This window comes from Lemur catta, chromosome 22 (assembly GCF_020740605.2).
Source record: "Lemur catta isolate mLemCat1 chromosome 22, mLemCat1.pri, whole genome shotgun sequence".
NCBI classification, from domain to species: Eukaryota; Metazoa; Chordata; class Mammalia; order Primates; family Lemuridae; genus Lemur; species Lemur catta.
This window is the reverse complement of record NC_059149.1, coordinates 2,861,939-2,876,286: the sequence shown is the minus strand read 5'-3', so window position 1 is coordinate 2,876,286 and position 14,348 is coordinate 2,861,939. Positions and strand designations below refer to the sequence as shown.

The following is a 14,348-nucleotide window of genomic DNA, read 5'->3' as shown; positions in this document are numbered from 1 at the left end:
AAACAAAAAACAAAATATAAAGCAACCAAAACAGCAAAAGTGTGTTCACTCCTCTTGTTATCCATTTTGCATCAGTATAAACCAATTTGGCACAAATTAGTAAATAACTTCTTATTCTACCATGGATGGCAAAATAAAAAGGCTCATAAAAAATATCAAAAATTGAACTATGCTCTCTTAATATTATACAATGAAACAAATCACATAACAGTTGGATTTTTATGATACATGTGACATAAAAATAAACGGAATAATTTAAAGGAATTCACTTATCACAGAACATTGATTTACATATTTTCTTAGCTTAATAGACATAGTAATATTCAAAATATAAGTATTACTCATTAACACAATGTGGATGAGGAAGAGATTACCATGTTTGTATTCAGTTGTGAGAAATACAGAGAAAGGATGAAGGGAACAGATATTTAAGAGCCAGCATAAATTATACATATTCAAATGTGCTATTTAGCCACAGAAATTAAAATGACTGCATGGAAACACACACATAAGTAAAACAGAAAAAAGAGAAGGTTTCTTTCATTATGCAAAATATATGAACATTTAGTATAGAAAAATATGGCTTTTCAAATTGGTGAGAGAAGAGTAAAATATTTAGTTAATGCTTTTGCAGCAACTGTTTGGAAAAAATAAAGTTGGGTCTATTACTCACCTCTTATAATAAAATAAATTTCACATCAATTCAGGTATATTTCAAAAGTGAAGAATAAAACCCTAAATGTACTAGAAGAAAATATGAGTGAATTTTAAAATAACCTTTTAGTGGGAAAAGGCTTTCTTGCATGGCAGAAAACCAGATATTTAGATGAGAGAAATACATTTAAAACTGCAAAGCAAAAACTTCTGTGACAAAGAAAACATGTGCAACATAAAATGAAGTTTCATATTGGTAACATAAAGAGTTATGGCACATTAATAAGATAAAAACTCCAAAAGAAAATGGGCAAAGGACTCCCTCCCAAGCAGCACTCCCCAAATTTCATTCATTATTTTATTTCGTGCCTGATCTAGACTATGCACTTCACCCTCTTATATACAAGTCTTATGTTAGATGCTGTGGATGTAACAGTGAACAAAAAAGAAAGTCCCTGCTATCATGAAGCTTTTACATTAGCAGAGAGAAAGACAATAAAATAGTAAAATATGTACTGTATTAGAAAGGGATACATGCTATGGAGAAAAATATAGCAAGAAAGAGGACAGCAAAGGTTTCAGAGGATGGGGTAGCAATTTTAAATAGGCGCCAAGGAAGTTCTAGCTGAGGTGACACCGGAGAGAAGCCCTGGTGGACACGAGGGAGCAGGGGCAGGTGCTGTGTGACCCAGGAGACCCACATGGCTGGGGCCACATGGGAGGCGGAGAAGTGGGGAGATAAGGGCGGAGGAATGGAAGAGGATGGGGGAGAAGCAAATCATGCAGGGCCTGGTTGGCCATTGCAGGCACTTTGTCTTTTACTTGGAAAGAGACGTGAATCCCCCAAGGCGTTTTGAAGGGACGAGTGTCATGATCTGCCTGACATTTAACAGGATGCTGTATCAGCTATGAGGACAACAGGATGCAGGTGACAAGGAAAGCAGAGAAGACAGACCAATACGCCAAGCAATAGATAATTAAGGCTTATTGTCCCTAACACTCCCAGGGTGGTGGCCACAGAGGCGAAGTAGTGGGATTCTGTACATCTTACCAAAGTGAACAGGTTTTGCAAAGGGACTTGGATATAAAGCGTGAGCCACAGAAAGGAAGAAGCGTGAGTAACTCCACGATTTGTGACCAGTGCAAGGATGGATTAACCATCAACAGATATATGAAACAGTGCCAAGAAACAGTTTGGGTAAAAGAGGAGGGGTTCAATTTTGAACAAGTTCAGATAACTATTAAAAGATATCTAGGCCGGGCGTAGTGGCTCACGCCTGTCATCCTAGCACTCTGGGAGGCTGAAGCGGGTGGATTGTTTGAGCTCAGAAGTTCAAGACCAGCCAGAGCAAGAGCCAGACCCTGTCTCTACTAAAAATAGAAAGAAGTTAGCTGAACAACTAAAAACGTATAGAAAAAATTAGCCGGGCATGGTGGCGCATGCCTGTAGTCCCAGCTACTCGGGAGGCTGAGGCAGGAGGATTGCTTGAGCCCAGGAGTCTGAGGTTGCTGTGAGCGAGGCTGATGCCACGGCACTCTAGCCCGGGCAACAAAGCGAGGCTGTCTCAACAAAAAAAAAAAAAAAAAAGAAAGAAAGAAAGAAAGGATATCTAGTAAGCAGTTAGGTATCTCAAGTCTAGATTATGGAATATAAAACTTGGAGATGTCAAACTACATATGGTGTCAATGTTTAATATCATGAATAAAACAATGAAATATTAAAAACAAACATACTATCTGATTCATCAGATTGCCAAGGATTAAGAAGATGGGTATCACCAAGTGCTGACTGAAGGCTGAGAACAGGCAATCTCACATACTGTGCTCAGGAATGTAAACTGTCTGCGCAGTGTGGCTCTACACACCAACATGACAAATGTGCACACCCCAGACTGGCGAATTCCCTTCACAGAAACACACCTAGCAAGTTTTTGTACAAATGTGTTTAAAAGAAGGAAAACTCTCAAATGCCCATGACAAGATACAAACCTGGTTGACTAAATTATAGTGGATATTATAATTACATATTTATTTTCTTAGATATGCAAAACCATCCATAACATTTTGAGCAGCAAAAGCAGAATGCACAGTGTCATGTGCAGAATATCATTTAAGCCACATATACATATAAACTCACACAGAATGGAATCTAGGACGATGCTGTATAAGCCATTGAGCGGGGTTTTCACAGGACAGTAGAAAGGGGTATTTGACAGAATGTTTGCTTTCTTCTTTATACCTTTCTTTGCTGTTTGAATTTTCTACAATGAGTAGACAGCATTATTATAAAAAGAAAGAATCTATTTTGTTCTTAGAGCATCCAGATTAGAACAAAAAACTGCTTCGGCCTTCCAAAAATATTATATTCCAAGCTAACTCATTCTTTTCCATTTTCCCAATCTAGGACAAAACAACTTGTGGAAATGACTTAGTGGCTTGATTAGGAAAGAAGCTGGGATGGCATAATGCATTTCAACTGTGTTCAGCCAAAGCCACAACATCTAGATATTGGCCTAATGTCAAAAGCAAATTTTAAGTAGTAAGCTGTTAGTGTATACCCAGGTGAATAAACACTTATGTTGAAAATATTCCAACACCACCATCTGGGCTGAGATGGCAGATAACGTGTACATTCAATCTGTAGGAAGCCCTGGACCATCTCATTTAAGTAGGGCGTAGTAAAACGCTTGCATGGTGTAGAGAGAACCTCTGTTGCCAAGGTACAATTTATTTTACAAGTACCAGATGAAATTAAGCTTTTTAAAGGTGTCATGATCCAATTGTTCATCTCTAAAGAATGCCAAACTTTTCACTGATTTATTAATTGAATGATCCTTGACAGACCTATAATGTTCTACAGAGCATAACTTGTTTAAATGCCAAGTCACTGCAGATGATACCAACAACTGCCAATGCAACTAACGAACTAGTCGGTTAACAAATACTATGGATGATATCTTTTTATATACCAATTTTTTTTATGTAGTAAGTCTGATTACTGTTGCAGATGGAGAGAATACATTAAGAAAATCTGTTGCACTATTTATAACACTTACTAAAACAGAGGTCAAGCTATCGCTTTTCACTGATAATATGATCTTGTTCTAGAAAAATCCCAAAGATGCCGCCAAGAGACTCCTGGAATTGGTTAATAAATTCAGCAGAATCTCAGGTTATAAAATCAACGTACACAAATCAGTAGCCCTTCTATACCAGCAAGAATCAAATCGAAAACTCAATACCATTCACAATAGCTGCAAAAAATAAAATACTTAGGAATATACCTAATCAAGGCAGTGAAATATCTACACAAGGAGAACTATGAAACACTGATGAAAGAAATCACAGAAGACACAAACAAATGGAAAAACTTATCATGCTCATGGATTGGTAGAATCTACATTGTTAAAATGTCCATGCTGCCCAAAGTGATTTACAGATTCAATGAAATTTCCATCGAAATACCAGTGTCATATTTTCACAGATCTAGAAAAAAATACCTCTGTGCTTCATGTAGAACCAAAAAAGAGCCCAAATAGCCAAAACAATCTTAAGCCAAAAGAATAAATCTGGACACATCTCATTACCAGACTTCAAACTGTGATAGAAGGTTATAGTAACCAAAACAGCATGGTATTTGGTACAAAAATAGAGGCACAGACCAATAGAACAGAACAGAGAATTCAGTTATAGAACTATCTACCTACAACCAACCAATCTTCGACAAAGTATTCAACAACATACACTGGGGAAAAGAAGCCCTATTCAATAAATGGTGCTGGGAAAACTGGGCAGCCACGTGCAGAAGAATGAAACAGGATCTACCTCCTCTCACCACTCACAAAAATTAATTCAAGATGGATAAAGTACTTAAATGTAAGGCATAAAATCATAAAAATTCTAGAAGAAAATGTAGGAAAAACTCCTCTAGATACCAGCCTAGGCAATGAATCTATGAAGACCCCAAAGGCAATTATAACAACAACAAAAATAAATAAATGGGACTTCATTAAAATTTCTGCACAGCAAAGGAAATAACAGAGCAAATAGACAACCTGCAGGATGGGAGAAAATATTTGTAAACTATATATCTGATAAAACTCTAATATTCAGAATCTATAAAGAACTCAAGCAAATCAGCAAGAAAAAAAAACAAACTCCATTAAAAAGTGGGCAAAAGACATGAACAGAAGTTTTTCAAAAAAAGATAGACAAATGGCCAAGAAACATGAGAAAATGCTCACTAATCATCAAGGAAATGTAAATTAAAGCCACAGTGGGATATCACCTTACTCCTGCCAGAATGGCTATTATTAATAAAGTCCAAAAACAATAGATGCTGGCATGAATGCAGAGAGAAAGGAACACTTATACACTGTTGGTTGGGACTGCACATTAGTATAACCTTTATGGAAAACAGTATGGAGATTTCTCAAAGAACTAAAAGTAGACCTACCATTTGATCCAGCAATGCCACTACTGGGCGTCTACCCAGAGGAAAAGTAGTCATTTTATCAAAAAGACATCTGAACTTGAATGTTTATTGTAGCACAACTAAGTGCCCATCAATCCATGAGTGGATTAACAGAATGTGGCATATGTAAACCATGGAGTACAACTCAGCCATGGAGAAGGATGAATTAAGGCCTTCTGCAACAATTTGGATGGAATTGGAGACCATTATCCTGAGTGAAGTAATCTCTCAAGAATGGAAAAACAAACACCACACATGCTCTCTAATAATTTGGAACTAATTTATGGGCACAGAAAGAAGGAAAAATAATTGGAAATCAAGAAGGGGGAAGGAGGGAGGAGAAGAGGGGTAAAAACTTACATAATAGGTACCGTGAACTTTATTTGGGGGATGGGCACACTCCTAGCCCTGACTTCAGCGTTATAAAAGCTACCCATGTGACAAAAAAACTTGTACCCCCTTAATATTTTAAAATTTTAAAGAAATGTTGCAGAAGGTTTTTGGCATAGTATACATCAATTCTCAAATTAGTACATGTCTATTCACATATATCAAATATTAATTTCATGAAAGCAGAGAAAGCAGGGTAAAACTTTCCTTAGGGCCATTTACAATTAAAAATTATAAACTTGGTTCTCAGTAACATACATTGCTCCATAGTATTAAATAATAGTATTTCTAATGGTATTTCTTATTTGGGTTATGTGCAAAGCAAGAAAACTATCAAAAAATTAGAAGAAATAACTAATGATAAAATGAATTTGGAGAAAATATCCCGCATGGATATTTGTTAGAACCATTACTTAAAGAAAAGAGTTTGGTTACTGAAGACTCAAGTCTGCATATCATAAGAATATTACTGTCCCACTGGGCCACATAATAAACCTAAACCTACATAAAACGCACGTCATCTGGCTGTTTATACGGTCTGCGGATTAAATTTTTGCTGTCAAGTTTATAACCGGCTTCTTTAAAAGGCCTCCTCCTCACAAAAATAAACTGAAACTGGAAATATACTGAAGAATTCAGTCTCTTTAAGCTCAGTACAGAAATGGCTAGTTCATTCCACACAGAGAAGTTTAGAGCATAAAATTCAGGTGATTTTCCTACAGAACTATTGCCTTGCACAGCCAAACGCAACCTTTCCAAAGCTTGAGAGTCACAGCACTGCGAGTACCAGGCCGGAACCCCGTGGAGCTAACTACAAGGTCCTCACATCCGTAGGGATGCCCGGATCAGGGCAAAGGGAACATGCTGAGAGAATAAACAAACGGACTTTCAGGAGAAGCCTTAGAAAGCAGCAACTGAGATTCTCACTAAGGAATTCTTCCCCTGTACAACAATGCGAAGAAACCGAATCTCATAGCTCTCATCAAGAAAGCTTCTAACAAGCGCTGCTTTGGACGCACACACGACTTCCCAGGCTGGCTGATCTGACCAGCAACTGAAAAGTTCGGCCTCTTCGCACTTGCCCGTTTATTACAGATAACTTGGAGCCACACAAAACACGTTTATTCTTCTGCAATGTAGCTCCTTAAACATGTGGACACACCAACCACGTCACATCCCAGAACTATCCCCAGGTAACAGACACCTGTAGCTTCACTCAGGAAGCGACAGTTTTCACACTAATCACAGTAATTGTAGAGCAGAACTTTCTGCATAAAAATAGGTATCCTAATTGTAATAACTCACATGTAACAATTCATAGTAACATCACTAGCTGCTCTAGTGGATACCTTATTTCCTAGGCAGGATGGCTAAATGTGTAACTTTTCATTGAGATTTATGTACCATCCATAAACAAACAAGTGCAGATTCTTAAAGTACAAACCACAATAGGGCAATCTAGTCCTACCAAAAAATTACACTCTCTAAATATTAATGCCGGTCCTTGAATAGGAAATAGTTTTTTATATAACATAAATACCTAGAATTGTTACTAAGATAAGATTCCAAATGTTTGGTGAATATTGGATGAGGCAAGACAGTTAGATAAAGTCAAATATTAAAACGTGCTCGTGTGTATATGTGTTTAAGTCACCACACAACTGTCTAAGTGTCACCAGTGCTAGAGGACATATTCTAAAGGAAACCATATATAACAAGCTGATCTGCTTGTCCAAGATCATACAGGTGTGTCAACTAATGTCAGAAGATCAGACTTCAGTCAGCTTCTAACTTTAAATATAGAACATCTGAGATGAGGCATCAGGGTCAAAGCCTGTTTCATACCAAAAACACTGCCCTCTGGCATGTGCAACACACAGTTCCCATTTGTGCATTTCTAGTTTGCACTGGTTCAGGTTTATGGCATGTTCTGGTATGATAAAAACTGCTATGTAACAGGGAACATTAAATCTTATTTATTTGAAATAATTTTTCATGAATTTTACTTACTCAGAAAATACCTGCCACATTCAGAGCACACTGTGGTCAGCAAGTGCTATGAATTAAAGTGCAGCATCTCTCCTCAAAGCTTATAGGCTAAGTGCGTGTGTTGGAAATCAGAACCCTTATGTACACTGTTGGTGGGAAGACAAATTAGCATATGCATTATGGAAAATAGTATGGCTAGTCCTACAAAAAAGTTAAAAACAGGACTACCCTATGATCCAGCAGTCCTCCTCCTGGGAATGTGTGCAAGGGAAATGCAATCAGTATGTCAGAGTGACACCCGCATGCCCCTGTTCACTGCAGCACTGCTCACAACGACCAAGAAATGGAATCAACCCAAGAGCCCATCGACAGGTGGGTGGATGGATAAAGAAAACATGGTGGATATACACGATGGAATACGGTTCTGTCTTCAAAAAGAAAGAAAATCTGTCATTGTCCACAACCTTAAGGACATGAAGCAAAGTGAAATCAAACCAGCATGAGACAAATACAGCATCATGTTACTTACATGTGAAACCTAAAGAGGTAGAACATGTAGAAACAGAGTGCATGGTGGTTGCTGGGGACTGGGGTGGGGAGAGCTGTTGGTTGGGGGATACAAGGTTTGGGTCAGACAGGACGGATACGTTCTGGAAATGTAACAGCACAGCATGGAGACTACAGTCAATAGTAACATATACTTGAAAGCTGCTAAGAGAATAGATCTTTTTTAATCTTTCTGATTCATTTCAACTGTCAAAAATCATATACATATGGTCTACAACATCATGCTTGCTTTGATACATGTATACCTTGTGGAATGGTTAAATCAAGCTAATGAAAATGCCCATTATCTCACATCTTAAAGTGTTCTCACCACAGAAAAAGATGAGAGAGTAGACTTTGAATGTTTTCACCACACACAGACAAAAGAGACAACCACGTGAGCTGATGCGTGTTAATGAGGTGGCGTCCATTCCACCATGTCTGCATATATTAAAATACCACGTTGTATACCATAAATATATTGTCAATCGTGCCTTAAGAAATATATACATAATTTTTAAAATAAATTATACACTACTATCTTGCCATATGCTTGAAAAAACAACAATTAAAGTAGGGTAAGCAATTGACCATGAGCTAAAGAAGCTTCAGATAGTGACCCGCATCTGGTACCCCCCATCGGGTTCAAACTCCGCGTGCCCCTCGCGATCCGGGCATTTCCCCCTGTGAATGTGCGTCTAGCACACAAAGACAGGTGACTTGGTACAATCCCACACCTTACACAAATGAGCACTGCTTCACCCACGGCAGGACTGAGGAAGAGGAACCGGGTCCAAAGCTGAAGGACCGTGACTAAAGAAATACTTTTTATTTAAAAATCTAATACATGTGCACATACACACACGTATTATTTCATAAAATGACCTATTTTTAGTGGCTACTCATGACCCAGTAACTTGATTTCAGAGCTCACAAAGTGGTCATGGCCTGAAGTCTGAAAATGCCCAGCTGAGAGTCATCACTATGCAAGGCCCAGTGGGATTCTTACAGGAGAAGCTGAGACGAGATTTCCTCATAAGCTTCTGAAGTTCTATCCCTGGCAGGCTGCGTGAGGGGCCAGGAAAGAAGGTCCTGTATTGGAGCAGACACACACCTGTCCCCAAGGAGCTGGTTTACGGCTGCACCAGGGAAACCCTGCAGGGCTCACTTCCATCACCAAGCAAGTACCACCAGCCCCGGGACCCGGGTGGTCTGGCCCATGCAGACATCCCCCCGCAGCAGGAGGGGAGCAGCACTGTGCACCGCCCCCCCCCCCCCCCGAACTGCACTTTGCACTGGCTGCAAGGGAGCAAAATGGACAGCAAAGACTAACTGACCAGTTTCTGTCTTCTTGTTTCTGAAATGTCTGTCCAATTGGGATTTAAAGAATCAAGGCAAAGTTGGATCCAGATAAATAATCTCTATTTTAGCTAGATCCTAAAATACAATTATAAATTATATCAAATGATTACCACATAAGAGCGGGGAGAAGATAAACTAACCTTTGAACCATAATAACTGGCGAGATGACGAGGTTCTAAAAAAAGAAATCACCCCTTCAGAATTTCACTCTATATCATCATAATCACAACAAAAAATGACATTTATTTTTTTAAGCAAATTTAAATGTTAAAAGACAAAATAACTCAAATAAATATAATAAAAATGCACAGGTTACATACTCAAAAAAAAAAAAACGTAGAATTAATTTATGTAAATACCAACGCTTGGACATGCTACATGATGAAGACCATGCTGACTCATTCTGACTTCCAGCGTATATCCTTATTTTCAGTTTCCTAACTAGCCATTAAAGAATAATGATAGAAGGGCTGATCTGCTGTTTTTACATGATTCTTGGAGAATATTTCAGATATTTTCACATAACCATACCAAACATATGCAAGTACCGTAACAGGGTGAAACATGTTTGTCTCGAGCAGAACGGTTGAACATGCTTTCTATTTTGCAAATTATAGGCATTGTTGTTTCTGTCCTCCCTGAGACATCATCATTACTTCTATAGGATTTACGGCTGAAACTGAGACACAGAGCAAAGATTCTGAGCCAAGTTCCCATCTGGCAAACTGTAACATAAGGCAAACTGTAAAAAGCTCATAAATGTGGGCAGTTTCATCAAAGACAAGAGCTAGAGGGTTCCAGAGACTGAGGAGGAAACTAGCCAGATAATTTTTTACAGTCATGTAATTCTAAAGTAGCAGCAATGAACACAGTTCTGCCCCTGATCGTATCACTGAGGTAAATATAAAGATGGTAAAGAAAGAAATTAGGCAGAGAAGATTTGAGACACTATCAATCAACTCTATTCTTTCATAAATTTGCCTTTTTTCTTCTTGGACAAAAGCTGAAATGGATATAATAATTTTTTAATAATTTTAAGAGAGATAAAATGATTTCATTGGAAAGTGCCCCATAAATATTGAAGTGACTATAATCTCCATGGATTACAAGTGAAAAAGTAACAAGTTATTTTTTAAAAGATTACATACGTGTTATTTAATAGCATGCTAAAATATATCAACCAAAATCAACAAGCAAATATTTGTCACATCACAATTATGTTTTTACATGCATTTCTAAGATGTTGAAGATCTTTGGACAAACCTCCTAAATTCAATTCCAACATTATTTACTTACACAAAGTAGATAAAACTAATACATTCTGAAGCAAGAAGTTCAGCAATGGTAAAGCGTAAGAAACGAAGACAAAAATCAACAGAAGAAACTGAGAGACTCTAAGCTGAAGAGAAAGGAGAAGTTAGGTCATGAAGACAGAAGGCAACTATCAAGATGTTCTAGTGCAGAGAACAGAAAACTTACCGCTGGACAAGCAGGCTGAGGTCGCTGCAGAGAACTGTGGATGGCAGAATGTGCACACACTATCATGTACACATCACAAATCTATCCTAACATTAGAGTCGGGAGCGATACACCGGAGTTATGTTTTGTGACAATTTACCTGGCAGTATGGATTGCAATGAGAAGTGACAAGGCCCAAGAAAGCCCCTTCAGAAGAGGACTGACGCCACCCAGAAGAGAATAATCAGGATATGGAATGGTCAAGGTCAAGGACGGGACAACTGTGAAGGTGAAGAAATAACGTAGAGGATGGAGTCTTTATGATTTGGTTTCTAATTTCATAAGGTGGCCAAGACTGAAGAAAGAAACTGGGATGATTATATAGTTTTGTCATTAACAGAAAGGGGAAACCCCAAAAGGGAAGTTATCTGGGGCAAAGCGAATGAGAAAGTCATCCTGGAGCTACCGAGTTCATCCTGTCAAAAAGACGCCCAGCTGTGCATCGAGGGAGCAGTTGTAAACGGGAGTCTAACGCTGGGAACCAAAGAGGATCAATCATTTGGAATCCGTCAGCATGGCGCTGGTAGCAGAAGTCACGGATGGAGCTGACATTTCTCAGGGAGAGAGAACTCAGAAGAGGCCACAGCCAAAGCACCCAGGATGACCCCTGGGGAGGACGGGAAATCACAGAAGTGTTCAGAGACATGAGTAGAAGACCTACCAGATTATACTACAAACACACAAAGATGAAGAGGATTTCAGAAAGGTCCCACAAACAAGAGTGTCAAACTTTATGGAATGAAGGAAGAGAATACATATTTCGCAATGAGTACAACTCCATGGCCTACACTGCACAGCGACGGACGGGCCGAGAGTCGGGACGTTTCCAGAGAGCACAGAAGACGCACGGAGGCCGGGGGTCCCGGCCGAGAGGGTCCCAGTGGTCCCAGGATGTGCAGTGCACCCCAGCTACACAAAAACTTCTTTAAAGACAGACAATTGGAAATGAGATCAGCACATTAGTACAAAATAATAAAATATTAATGAGCGTTTACCTTCTTGTGATTCTTGTAAACATTTCTGTGGGCAAAGCCCTTTCCACAGAGCTTGCACTTGTAAGGTTTGTCTTCGCTGTGTATCACCTTGTGGGCACCCACCTGGTCCAGCCGCTTGAAAGACTTGTCACAAATCTCGCAATGGTAGGGCCGTTTTTCTGTGAAAAGTGAGTGGAGACAGTCTGATATCTAACAAAGGTGAAGGCCGAGACAGGAAGCGTGCTCACCTTGGACTGCTTCCCACGGCTGAACAACTGAGGCACGGCCCAGCACCCAAGCGGGACCCACCCCCCGTGCCCCTGTGTTGGGAAAGTCCATCTCTACTCCCAGATGAAGCCTGAGCTTGTTCTCTTACACAGCCGGTTTATAAACTGAATGTACAAAGTAGCTTAGAGATAAAGAAGTTTACATGTGAGAAAGAAGTCCTATTTCCAGATGAAATGGGCTGATCTGTGCCAGTACATCAGGGTCTCAGCCCCGACTGCCGAGTGGCCCGACTGTGACGGGGGAGAGGCCGGAGCTGCGTCCCATGGGGAGGCCGGGCCCCGCGGAGACAGAGCTTCCAATGCGCCGCAGGAACTAGACACTCAGGCATGTAAAATCCCTATCTATGTAATATTCTTACAATGTTGATGACTAAATAAAAATGTGTATCAAATAAAGCATACTTGAAAGCCAATGATTCTTTTGATCTCTGATTTTAATTTACTAAAATACCTACAACTATCTCCAAACAAAGTGGACATTCAAAAAGATTATAACTTCAATGGCCTCAAATTATGGATCATATACGGCACTTCAGAAAGGGAATCCACCCAGCAAAAATTATTTTCAGAGCTGATTTTTTCTTAAATTTGTATAAGTAACACAGACCTATTACTCAAACTTGCTTAAAATGAAATTATGGCTTAAAAAACTTGCACTCTCAAAACCTATTTATAAATTTCTCACTAAAAACTTTATTAGCATCTTATGTGGAATGTACAAGTGTCTAGAAATGCAGGAACTGCAGTTGTTGAATCTCCACCGAACGTCAGACGCTGCGCTGTGACTGCACACAATGACCTTGTCTAACCTGTGTGGCTATTTTGAGAGACAGGTGCCCATTTCACAGGAAGAATAAAGAAACTGAGGCTCAAAGAGGACTAGGTGACACATCATATGGTGACTGTGAAGATCTTCAATGTCATTTAGTCTAACTACCTCTGCTTTATAAATAAACTTAGGTCTAGAGAATTAAGTCACTTGTTCAAAAGCACATGACTAGTTAATGTCCAAACTAGAACTTATAGCCAGGGCTCCTGATTACCACTAAGAATGCCTGAAAATGACAAAGCAATTCATTTTTAGTGATTTCAGTATAGACAAAAGCATGTAGTTTACCTGAGTGCGTGATCATATGACGTTTCAGCTGATTGCCTGAAATAAACTTCTTCATACATTCTTGACAATCAAATATCTCGTGAATCTGCAAAAGGTTAAACTGACAGTTAAATCAACTGTCAAATCCTAATAAATTACATATAGTGCAAGCAAATATCTAAGCATGTGGACAGTTGCTACTGTAATATCCAAACTATACATTACAACACAGCCCTAACTTACTCATACTAGCCTATATAAATTGATAATGCCATGAACATAAGTTGCCCAGTAAGAACTTATCACTAAAAGAGAACACAAGATTCACAGTCCTTAGTTATGTAATATAGCTGACCTAAATAATACATATTAAATTTATACTCTGTAAAAATTTATACCTAGTAATTCTGAATCTATTGTTATGCACCAATTTAGACTTGGAAATAAATATGTCACCTGCAGGTAATAGAATTCTTCACAGTAGGCAATAGTATTTTAAACTTAAATGTATATAGTATAAAGCAAAACATTACAGCAAGAGACCAGAAAATACATGACTCTGAAAAGCATCTAGTTTACAATAAAGACTTACATGATAGAACCTTGATTAAAAAAAAATGGGAAAATATAGGTCAAAGGATACAAAGTAGCAGTTATGTAGAATGAATAAATGCTTAGATCTAATGTACAACATGAGGATTATAGTTAATAACAGTGTATTGTATCCAGGTTTTTTGCTAAATGAGTAGATTATAGCGACTCTTGCCATGGGGGGAGGGAGGGAAATAATTGGTAACTACATGTTAATATTTCACTATAATAACCATTTTACTACATACGTATCTCATAACATCATGTTGCATACCTTAAATATACACAATTCCATTTATTTTAGAAACATAATAAGGGAAGACATAACTTTAGCAAATAATTAGCTAACGTAAATATTACAACTGGGTATTAAATCAGTTCTTTCCCTCCCAGATTCTAAAGCAGAGAGACTGAACAGGCAGTAAGAAATGTAGAAGCCAGTTTACTATCAGAAATGACGTACTCAA

The 14,348-nt window shown here is 38.6% G+C and overlaps 1 protein-coding gene across 1 annotated transcript in view; it reads right to left on the bottom strand.

Moving 5' to 3' along the window:
* The window catches only part of LOC123626711 (PR domain zinc finger protein 5-like), a 59,063-nt gene that overhangs the window by 13,528 nt on the left and 31,187 nt on the right, over window positions 1-14,348 (bottom strand). The window contains 2 exon segments of the mRNA XM_045535947.1: window positions 11,929-12,086; window positions 13,312-13,396. Coding sequence (XP_045391903.1) covers window positions 11,929-12,086; window positions 13,312-13,396 — 243 coding nt within the window.